Raw genomic sequence first — 12627 nt, forward strand, 5'->3', positions numbered from 1 at the left:
CCAGAAATGGGGATTTTGGTGAAAGGAAAAACCTATTTTTGTGGGTACTGTGTGATCCAAAGGACTTTACTGTATGACTATCTTCATTATTATTACTAGCCAAGCTACAACCATAGTTTGAAAGGCAGGATTCCACAAGCCTAAGGGTGCCAACAGGGAAAACAGCCCAGTAAGGAAATGAGATGGATAAATAATTAATGAGACACCAGACAGAGGTTATCACAAAAAATGCAAAGCCAGATTAAGAGGGCCTCACTGATGAATGGGGAGACCCAGAAGATGACCAATGTGAGAATGAGGACTCTTACCGCAAGACTAACGCTATAAAATACTACCATCTGTAGGAGCTCTTAAAAGTGGATGGAATGATTATCAAATCTAGCCAAGAAATCATGCACTCTGTCAAGGTAAAAGGCAGTAATTTTTTGAAATGTGTCCAAATCTAAATCATGCCAAAAAACATTTTGAGAGGTTCTTTCAAAGCAGACATGTATGGCAGAATTGTTGAGTGCTTAAGCTTTCGATCCTCAAAGAGGTGGACCAGAAAGAAAGCCAAAAAATTCAGGCTATTCCAGTGTAGGGCCCTATCCTGAAAGAACCTTTCAAGATGGCTTTTGATATGACTTGGATTTGTACATGTTTCATAAAATTACTGGCTTTTTGCTTGATTTCTAGGATAGAACTGATAATCATACCATACACTTATAAAGAGTTCCTACAGATGGCAGTATTCTTTCTAGCCTTGGTCATGAGACAAGAGTCAGTGCACTGGCTCTATCTGAGAGTTTCTCACTCTCACTCCTGGTCATCTTCTGGTACTGGTCATCTTCTGGTACTGACTCTAGGTCTTCTCTTTCTGACTAAGAATAAGATGACCATTCACCAATGAGACTCTTTCAGGGTGTTATTTTCTAGCGAAGGAAGACCTCTTATAGCGTGTCAAGCAAGTAATGCTAATAGCCAATAAATCTCTCCCATGATACAGGCATGAAAATCTAGGCATGAAAGTTCTGGGTACAAAAGTAGGAAGAAATGGTGTGCTTCCTTATGTGATTTGTGACTTTAATCTCAGATGATGAAAGGTTGGGAACCATTGAATATTCTGCCAATGTAGAACCACAAGCATAGCTGTCCCTTCCAAGTCTATTAGGATCTTCAAAACCTTTCAAACCAAACTTATCAGAAGACAAAAATTGAAGACCCTCTTTTATAACCTAGATTCAATGTATTACTTGGAACTGTACAATAGTCCACATTTAATAGAACTAAATTATGTTGTTCTCCATCTTCACAGTTTCATTTGGAGATCTGGTACAATGTTGAGGATCTATCAGAAGGAGTTCATATTGAAGATCCATTCTGTGTCTAAGGGTGTCTGATTGAACAAGGTGTACACTATCACACTGAGGGAGTCCGGAAGTTTGAAGGGAGAGAGGAACAGATCCTTCTCTTGAAGGGACTTCCCGACTGGTAGGGGCTACAAAATCTGGGGGCTTGAATGAGACCCCTCTCTGCAGAGACAACAGATATACCTGGTTGTAAAGAAAGAGCTTGATGTGACAGTCCCTGTTTGAAATGAGCTTCTTCAGTGTCATTAAGACCACCATCAGATAAACATACTGTATTCATGTGAAATATTACAAATGGAACCATTTCCCCACATGGAGGTCTCCTTGGTCTCATCTGAGTGACCTCCCGATCCAGCTTGGGCCCGTTCTAGTGAAAATCATGGGAACCAAGGGAGGGATCAAAGGAACTTATGGAAAAAAGCTAAAGGAGAGATTCACTGTCTGAAGTTCCTCCTGCATAAAAGGGGAAATAGGAAGTATCACTTCCACACCTTTCTGAGCTGCATGCTTCTAGACCCAATAGAGGTCTTTCAACAAGGTCAATGACTGAAGCAGACTGGAGCTGACCTGATGTGATTCATCTGCTCTCTGGAGGAAGAACACCAAATGAAGCTCTTGACTGTGGAGAGGATTGGATTCTTTTCTGAGAGACTTTGGAAAGGTTGAAAGTGGATTTTGTCGCATTTCAATGAAGGCATAGTCATCCAAAGGCCGTTGCTAGCAATATCCTTTGTTTGAGAAAGTTAGTCAAGAATCCTAGCTTCAGAAGAACTTAAAGACATAACTGGTGCATAAAGGACAATTCTCTTCTCTCTACTCAGACCAGAAAGTCATCCTGATAAGCAATAACCTGTGCCCTCTGCAACTGGAGGAACTTGGTCACTGCATTTGCCAATTCGTTCAGATAAGCAATAACCTGTACTCCCTGCAACTGCAAGAACTTGGTCACAACAATTGCCAACTTTGAGAACACCCAGGGAGCTTTATAGAGGACAAAATTAGGATTCTCTGAACCTGTACAAACTACTTTCTATCCAAAATCCTTGGTATGTACAGAAGAAAGGAGCAATACGGATGTGACCGTAAATGTCTTTGAGATCTATAGTACTGGTTCAGGCCCCTTGGGGCAATAATCAGCAGACATAGAGTATGGTCATTATTTTGAAGTCATTTCATTTGATGTCTGTATTGAGACAAGATAGGTCATGGACCACCTTTCTCTTGAAATATTTTATTTACTTGTTCGCACAAAAGTGTTAGCTCCCGAATATAAGATGAAAGAACCCTCTACTGTTTCTTTTGCCAGCATTTTACAGACAACACACCTCAATTCAATTTTGTGCACTGTATGTACTTGTTTATTGTGAAGGGAACCTTTTTTTCCCTATTAATCCAGACCTTTTGAAGCTTCCCTGTTCTGCTTCTTCCAGTTTTTTCTCTCCATAAAAATATCCCGATGGATTCGGGACACTTACCTTTAATTTGCTGAAGTAGTTTCCCTCTAGATTCTAATGAGAACAACCACTCTAAGGAAGATTAAAGGTAGACTGAGAAGGCTAAAACAAAGCCTTATGATTTGCGCATATCTCCACGAGTTGTTCAAAACACGGGCTCTTGTGTTGGTACTATTGTCTCATATTTTCTATTACTAGTTGATAGCTGAGACAGTTTCTTCAATTTTCCAGAGAATTTTGGCTGCCATTACAATATCCTTGGCCTTGTTCATCAAGGGTTGCAGGAACATAGAGGTAGAGAAGTACTGTAAAGTAGCTACATGTACTCTAAGTCAGTATTTTCTGGATTGCAGTCAGCCAAAACTTGACATTTAGCATCAAATTTAATCCTGAGAAAAATCTGAAAAGACTCAAAGACTTACACATCAGGTTTTCCAGGGCTGAAAATGCATTCTGCAGCTGAGCAGGGGGAAATTCAAGCTTCCAGAGAGGACAAAACCAACACAACTTTAATAAAGTTATGCTTATTATATTTTGCAGTCCTAGTAATATCTGAAACCAGAGGAAAAGGAAAATCATCCCACAAGTGGTGTGTACCTATCATGGTCTAGCCTCCTAGGTATAAAAACCTTTTGCAACCCATTTGGCTCTTTGAAGTCTTCCTATTCCTTGAGCTAAACTAGAAAAATGCATTTGATTTTCTGGGGAGGCTGGAGTTGCCACTCGGCAGCAGTTTCTAAAGTGACCGTGCACCCATTTCAGTACAGTAATTTGTGCAAAGAAGACCATTTTCTAACATGGCCCAAACATCCTAGCCCAAGATTCATTATGAAGGGCTGGGTGGAGAAGTGATCCCGTTACCACTGAAACTGTATCAGCCAGAAAATCAATTGCTGTTAAAGGACAGCATCAGGGACACTATCTGGTGTGGGCTGAGAAGTATCTGACTTCAAGAAAAGCCCTCTCATGCACCGTAGCAAGTGAAAAAAAGTAAGTTCCACTTCAGTTTGGTGGAAACTCCTCCCCCATTGACATGAACACACTGGATTGGGATAAAAGATGCAGCCATAACTGGGTAACCAGGAGTTACAAAGGAATTCTTCTCTCACCATGCACAGTTGAACCAATCCCCACTTCTGACTCTCCTTCTACCACTGAATCAGTTCTTGAAGGCCAGTAAGGTAAGGTCCTATTGATGAGTGCAAATAAAAAAGTCCAAGTACTATAGGATCTTGATGGGGGGAGGGTAGAGGGAGGTACGTGGAAGCAAGAAATCTCATGGAGTTGGCAAGTTCTCAGAGAAAACCACCAAACAGGAAGATAAATGAAGCATTAACCATCTGTGGAATGGAAGAGGGGTTTACAAGGGCTGCACACTGACTGAAACCCAGAGGGATGATAGCCTGCCTAATTACAAAGTCCTCAAGCACTTTTCGAATGAGAGCATACAACTGGTGTGTAAAAAAGGTGGCAATGTCATATTCCTTCCATGGTACCCTAAAATGAGGCAGTCTCCTCTTCTGGGTCTAGCTTGTCTTCTGACCAAAATCCCTGGCCGATACCTCTTACTGCAAAATCTCACACTTTAGGAAAGACTAAATCCTTTGAGTTTCTTGTATGGCAAGTACTCTGAAAAGTACAGTATCTTAATAAAATCCCCAACTCAGAGGTTAAAAATATGTTTCCTCATGGTTTCAACTTATGGGGCTCTATTTTTTCAGCAAATGAGAAGTTATCAGGGTTCACGTCCTAATTGCACTGCAGTCCCTATAATGGTGACAAAAAAAGAGACACAAATGGCAGTTAGTGGGGTTAGTGGTTATTAGTTGGACACATTTAGACTAAGTCTCCCAGCTGAAGAATTTTGAACTGATAAATTTGTTTATCAAGAGTATTATACCACAAAATACTCATGTCCCCTTTAACTCAGTCATGGGAAATTGGTTTCTATGCCTAGCTACTCTCCCCCTCATCCTAGCTGGAGGAGGTCACAATGTAAGGCAGTAGGAAGATAGAAAAACAACAAATCCATCCCCTGATTACCTCAAGGGTAATTCAACCCCTCTATGACAGGTTGTGGGGTAGGGGAAGGGAGCCTCAATTATCTAGTCAAGTTTTTTTTATTTGAAGGGCACTCCTAAGACCCCTAGTGTCCCATCCCATGTGAGGGATACTCATAGCTACAGAGGAATAGGAGGCCAATCCCAACCAGCAGGGAAAAGAGTACACTCTAATATATGGTTACTAAAATACTGTATATTGGTCTACATGCAAATATAAAAGTAGATTATACAAAAATAATAAGGATTATAACCTTCACGAATAAATGTTTTATTCACTAAGGCCTTTAAGTCCCAAATTAAAATCTGCATATGTCTGCATATACAGTACATGTATGTCCAATCTTAATGACAACTGTGAAAACAGGCTTCAGGAAGAGTGGTAAGAAATATTCTCTACATATCCTTTTGCTGCTCACAAAATTATACCAAATTATGATATCATTTAAAAGTATTTTATTATAATCAAAGAAAATTTTTTTTGAAAAAATAAGATTTCCTAACAGCATTAGTTTAAGGAGAGGTGAAGGAGGGAATGTAGGAAGAAGGGAAATGGCTCAAATTAGCGGAGTGCCAAAAATCTTGACTACGGCTATGACACCCCAAACCCTGGCCTTGGCTAGGGTGCATAAGTTGTCTGTAAATTGAATTTAAAACTAACCTTTATACGACAAAAACTAAAGTTAACATAAACCTAGTAGAAAACCTAACATTTCCCCCACAGGGAAAGGTCAAAAGGGGTCAAATATTTAATGTAAGATGGACCATAGATAAGATCTGCCATGCATAACAGCATCTTTGCTAGCCAAAAAAAACAAAAAAGAAAATGAAGGTAAAACACGCATTAATATCCCCTTAGTGCTAATAAACAAATCAGACTCTAACCCACTACACTTGACGTGAAAGTTTAAGCATATTTTGTTTTAGTTGGTCTCTACTGTTATATGGCTGTGAAACTTGGACCTTGAGGAAAGCAGACGAGGAAAGGTTGAAGGCTACAGAAATGTGGTTTTGAAGAAGAATGGTGAAAATATCACGGCCTACGAACAAAACTAATGAGAAGATATTGGAGAGGGTTGGAGTTAGGAGAGAGCTTTTACCTTCAGTAAGAGGTAGGCAAATGCAGTTTGTGGTTCACATAGTGAAAAGACGAGAATTAGAACATTCACAGGTAAAATCGATGGAAGGAGGTCAAAAGGAAGACCTAGACAAAAATATATGGATAGAATGGTGAGAATTACTGGAGGAAGAATATCTGCAGCTCAGTTGCTCCTGCCACAAATAGAGAGGAATGGCGAGCCATGGTTGCTGACGTGGGATATGGCACCTGGATGATAATGATATCCTGTTATACTGGATTCTCATTTCTTTCCTAACAGAAAAGTCCTTGAGGATCACGTAATTCCTAACCAAAAAATTACTTTACATAATTTACATCTAAGCTCAATAATGCAATTCTTGGAATTTTATGAAGTTTTACAGCCTAGTCTCTCGTACCTATATAAAGAAGTAAAAGTTACAACTACTGTATAATGGTACAAATATAAAATGCTGAAAGCAAATATATATGGATTAACAAGCTTGTAAATACTTCATGAACTGAAAACAATGTACTGTAATTTCTAAGAAATGTAGATGGAAAGTATCAACCTTACCCATTCTGGTAGTCAAGGATGCAATGTACTCAACAGTAGCCAAAACAAAAATAATTCACCAAGAAATGCTACATGATTAATAATAAGCAGTCTGTGCAAAATGCAAGAGATGAGCAGAGGTTTGATTTCAAGACAGAAATTCAGCAATTCAGCATCAACTAGCCAATAAAACAAGTCATGTGTAGCCCACTTTTAGGTCAGAAAGGGTCGTTATTTCCTTTTGGCAGTACTGTACTCCCATTTAAAAGCCAATTCAGTCAACTTTTTTTATATTGAGGCTACTAACACTGTGACCCCATGAGATTTGTTAAACCTATTTTGTTTCTCTATGAAACATTTTGGAAAGCATCACAAAAGCAAAGGAATCTTTCGCATGCTATTAGATGACGTGCTCTTTTCAATGTTGCCAGCACCTACACTGACCACAAGAAATTATAATTTTCCTTTTATTCAAGGCAATATAGATTACTAAGCTAAGACAAAATTAATTTAGAATGAATGGTGAATTATTATTGAATTATAATTTAAAAGACCTATATAAACAGTAAATCCCTGTGCCAGAAAATCCTTTGAGGGGTAGATGTCAAATAATGAACAACTAATTCAATTACAGCAGTGAATATCTGAAAAAGTTAGAAATAAACTGTTTGATAAAAAGTGAATATAATGCCCTATTCACATGTTTCTTTGAGTCACCCTTCTTCACATAAATATAGTACAATGGATAAGATTATTTGTGAATTTGAAAAATCCAGTTTGCCAATAATAAAATTTGATATTTCAGACCATTTTCAATTCAAGCATTTAATTTTTATGTACAGTATTTATATATTTTACCAAGATATATGGAGTGATATTGGTACCGTAATATACAGCCTTTATGTTAAAAATGGAATACTGTATTTTGAAAAATAAAATGATCAAACATCTATACTACTGACTTTCACTTTTATTTTCCTTCTCAATCAACAGCTCAACTTCCCTTCTATATAGAAAATTGGTCTAAACAATCCCTTAAAACTGCACAACTTTGAACAACCTTTGCTCGCTTACAAATCTCTTGCAGTGCTCTAGCCACGTTTATTCCTTCCTTCAAATAACTACTAACTCATCTCTCCTTCATTCTAATTTCCTTCATAACTTACTGTATATCAGAAAATTCTCTGAATAATAACCATTAGCATCTATGTTATCACAGTTTCATAACGAAGGGCAAAAATATCTTCACAAATAAATCATACCATAAAAAGTAAAAACATATATGCGATAAATGAAAGTAAAATTAGTTTTATCAAACTTCTGATCTATGTTGAAAAGGCTAGTACCGTAGAGATAGAAAGGAATTCTAGACTCATATATGCAAAATTACCAGGTACTTTGAGACTGGTTATTTTCATAATTTTATTATTTATCCTTGTCAAAATGTAAGAGTAGCCAAGCACCCCTTACCATATTTTCGATATGCCCATGCAAATATTAGATTGATTTCCTGTTTGTCATCAGCCATGCTTCACTCTTATCGATTAGTAAATTGCACTGCCTCAATAAGTATATAATGGTAAAAGGCCTCCATTTGCAAACTGTGAAATCCAGCATATTCACAAAAAAATACAGTATCTGCATGAAAACCGTGTTGCCTATATATCTGTTCACGCGTTCAGCAATACTTAGGCTCCAGAATTGGGGATCACTGCATGTGGAACAGTAATAATCGCACAGCAATGAAATAGTGAATTGTATAGAATGACTGCAAATACAATACAGTACATGCCAAAATGTCAACACAGAGGCATGGGATACTAATTACACATCAAATAAATGGGGTAGGTGGTAGATGGAATTGCAATAATACGGATGATGGTGAGTGACGGTCTGATATCATAAGCTCTTCCATCCAAACGTTATGGCGATGGGATAACACTCTGGGACCTGGGTGCACGTCCTACTACTCATGCAAGCATAAAATCCTGTTATGATTTGCTCTACAAAATAAATACAAATGGGTTGATCCCTCTGGTTAAAAATATATTAAACAAATAACATAAATGACAAATAAGCAATGCATTGTTGATGTACAACAACTGACAGGAAACATTAATACAGTATCTCAGTGACATTGAAGCAAGCTAAAAAAAGTGCAAACACAAAATGAACTAGAATAAATTCCTCAAACGAGGAACTAAGCTATGAATAAGACTGTCTATCCATGAAAAAGCGACTCAGACCCTAAGATTGGTGCTGTTCATTCAATTAAATAAATCAAACAAAAATACTGATGCAGTACACTTGGAGACAACTGTTATAACGACATGAAGAAGGGTTGCAGATTAAAAGATATATTTAACTTTTCATAAAAGAGAATTTTGACAAAACAAGAATATCTACTTCAATCATTCTAATGTACTGTACTGTATAACATCATAATTAGTTCATTGTATCAATTTTTGGAATGAGTTTACTGTCTATATGACTGAATATCAGATTATGAAGTACAGTAGTCAGATCTCCATGGTTGATTGTACAGTAATCTCTCACATATAAGCATTTCTCACTCACCTGTAACTGCTCACACTAATGCAAGCCATTACTGGTCTGTGTGCACACTGAATGAGGAAATAGTGGGTAGCTGACTGAACAGGGATCAAGAGGTTTTTATTATATAACCCTTTAATTGATTGGATTTTTAGTTTAAAGATTAATCTCTGGAAAGCCTAAAAAATCCAATAATTCAAAACCAAAAAATGCAGGGATAATGTAATGACCTGTATCCCACATAAATTTAACTTTCATAGTAGCAGCATGGTATTTTTTATCACAGTCCACTTGATGAAAACCTTTGAAATTTTCCATTACGGAGAAACAAAAGGTCCCTTTACCGTGTTTAAGGCAAACTAACATTAAAGAGAGCTTACTAATAATAATACAAATAAATTTACTTTACTTGAAATAAAATTAAAGCATAAATTATCCAGCCTTGAAGTCTCCCTGCACTGCAGTAATATCTGATAAGAGATACAACCTAAGTAAGATACATTATAAAGAAAACATATCCAATCTTACGAAAAATTTTCCTGTTTACAATGACAGATGCCCATTGGTAGTATCTACTATCCTGTCTTATACAATAATGAGCAATTATTATAAAGAATAACTGCCACAAAGAATAACGCAAAATTTCCAAGTATCTCTACCTCGGAGGTGTCATCATTGCTAGAGTTTCCATTGAACAATGATGATCGGGGACTGAGCTCAACTTTTCATGGATACACAGCAACATATAAACATACTAAATAACCAATTCAAACATTTAACAGTCCAACTCAGTAATATCTTCATGAAACTTGAATAATATAAAAAATCTCAAGTAACCACAATAGTTTCTGTAAGCTGATTTCAAGCACTATTTTATTTTCCTAGTCTTAAATTTTATTTCAAAGATGATTGTAAAAAGCTTTTAATACTAGATGCTATCCTTGTAATGTTACTTTAGTTGAATTACGGTATATAGGTTTCCAAATTTCAAACCTAATGTAATATGACAATAAGCCATGAATAGTCATACTTTGAATATTACAGGCAAAGATACTGTTAACGTAGAAATAGGAAATTCAAAACTTACATGTGATACTAATAGTGAAAGAGCATTTAGCTCTATTTCTGTATGGATCCATGGCTACATAGTGCACCGGATAAGTTCCCACTGTAAGTCTTTGTCCTGGTTCCTAAAAGGAGATAAATAACATTAACAAATAGAAAATTAAATAGAAAAATATATTTACTCTTTGTTGAAGGTTAAAAATTACCTTTATTGGAGCATTTGGCAGGTAAAGACATTTAAATCACGTTGATAGTTGTAAGGTAATCCTAAAATGCTAACAGCCAGTTTAAGTCACATAAATGGAAGTCCCTTTGTTCACCTAAGAAACCTAGTATGTTTCTTTATATCTTATCTGTATAAAACAGGAGGAATCCAGTAGCAAAGAGTTTTAACAATAATTCATAATCAAAATCCTCTTCCTGGGAAGTAAAAAGGGAATTATTAATAGGGAGACTATGCTATACAGGTATTTTGTCCAGTGTATAAGTCATTTTAAATGATTAGCCGCTGATGACACACACCATTAGAAATCCCTCTTAACTAGCAAAAATATATATAACATAATATATTTACATCTGTCTGATCATTCTACTATTGAGTCTATTGGTCTCAAGTACTGTAATGTATTGTGTACTATAAGATTTAAATTTTTGCTTATTACAAGAGTAACAATTCAAGGTTAAATTTGTCAATAATAGAGATCTAAAATGTTGTGAAATATTAAGTCTTTTAAATGAATAAAAACTAAAGGTCACTTATAAACAATTAATTAGATACATGAGCCAAAGTCTATCTGATGGCAGTCAGTCTCAAAATGAGACTGTAAAACTGCTTCAAAGTGCTTTGCAACTCTGACTAGATTTTCATACCATATTCCCCAACCGCTTCCCATTTATTTACACATCTATTTTTTGACATGTTCTCACTTTACTGATCACTTAACCTGTAATTTATTTTAGAATTCTTTTCCATTGCTCTATTTCCTCCTTTTTAAACAGATTACTCCATATGGTGGAAATTGCTTGGCAAGTTAATAACTTGTTTAACTTATTCAAGTTTCCCTCAAAAATGAGCAAACATGATATGTTAACAAGGTTAAATTCATAGTGGCAGTTGACCTTTCATTATTAACATGACCTTATTCTGCACTTCAGCTTTATTATCAAAGTATGAATGCCAAATAAGAGATCTGTATCTTGCATAGTTCACATGTTATTCACCAGGTTAAAATTCCATTTGACTTTTTGGCCTTTAAATATGACCTTAGACTTAAGATTCAACACACATTTTGTTCAGTCACTATCATACAAAAATATAAAAGTTTAAGCAGCAAAATTTAAGAACTGTACGGTTTTAAAAACTTCTATCTTAGCAGATGGACAAACATACGGAGAACAGGACAGAAACAGCAAGTAACAGATGTCCCTGGACTGTTCACCATGTGTATAAAAATTACCTCGTGAAATCGTTTCTTTTCTTTGCTTATAGTATTGGTAGCATTACAATGTAACAAATCATTAAAACACCATTAAAACAATTCTAAGTATTATCTGTCTCTTCACAAATTCACATGAATATTTCCAAATAAAAAATCTATATTTCTATACGATATTACCATTGACTTCCACAGGTGAGCAATTTCCACATTATCTTTAAAAACAGGCTCTTTCCACATCACTTCTGTACTTGCTTCCCCATCTGCCAGATGTACAGTAAACGACTTAGGGCATCCAAACACCTGTGGGTCTTCTTTATCTGGAAGAGAAAAAATATAAACTGTTAGTACATATTCAATGGACTCTTGACATTCCTTATGTACATCAAGTGATTACAGAATAGAAATAATCAATTCTATTATAAAAAAGATATTTCTATGAACTTCCCTTGATGTTCATAATGCTGAATCCATCGCTCTAGTGGAGGTAGGATAGTGAAGAGAAGACTAAATATATATTTACATCAATTACCCGAGACTCCAATTAATACTGGAAAAGACCTGTCTTATTACTAGGAATAGCTTTCTGTTTAAGTAGATGTGAAATGTTTTCTCTCTTATTAATTTGATAAATACTTTGGTGTTCTGCAATATTTGATTATGATAAATGTAATACACAGTGCAACTTCATTCTTTTATGCTGTTTTTTATGCATTTTCTAAGTTACCAAATCTATAAAATGCAAATGACAATGGAAGATGTTCCAAGACATACATGAATAAAACATCTTAACCGGCACTTTCAATTTCTTACACTTAATTATGTAATACTGTATCTGTATTAAAAGTAAATAATTTTTCTGAAATTATTCCAAGAAGTCACAGATTACTTCAGTTACATTGCATCATTCCTATATTACAGCACAATTCACGAGAGAATTTTGGCATAAAGTTAGTAAAGCTCCTATGGAGAAGGCTTTGGGTTCAGACAAACATCTCAAACACAATACGTAGTGGTACACTTCTTATAAAGATGCATTTAGGTAAAGATAGCCTTTCATATACTCAAGTCTCTTC

General features: G+C 35.9%; 1 protein-coding gene across 1 annotated transcript in view; it reads right to left on the bottom strand.

Moving 5' to 3' along the window:
- The window catches only part of LOC137632421 (uncharacterized), a 506938-nt gene that overhangs the window by 21749 nt on the left and 472562 nt on the right, over window positions 1–12627 (bottom strand). Inside the window, 5 exon segments of the mRNA XM_068364353.1 lie at window positions 1293–1532; window positions 1917–2066; window positions 2173–2330; window positions 10138–10240; window positions 11732–11871. Coding sequence (XP_068220454.1) covers window positions 1293–1532; window positions 1917–2066; window positions 2173–2330; window positions 10138–10240; window positions 11732–11871 — 791 coding nt within the window.

Source organism: Palaemon carinicauda, chromosome 41 (assembly GCF_036898095.1).
Source record: "Palaemon carinicauda isolate YSFRI2023 chromosome 41, ASM3689809v2, whole genome shotgun sequence".
Taxonomy (NCBI): Eukaryota; Metazoa; Arthropoda; class Malacostraca; order Decapoda; family Palaemonidae; genus Palaemon; species Palaemon carinicauda.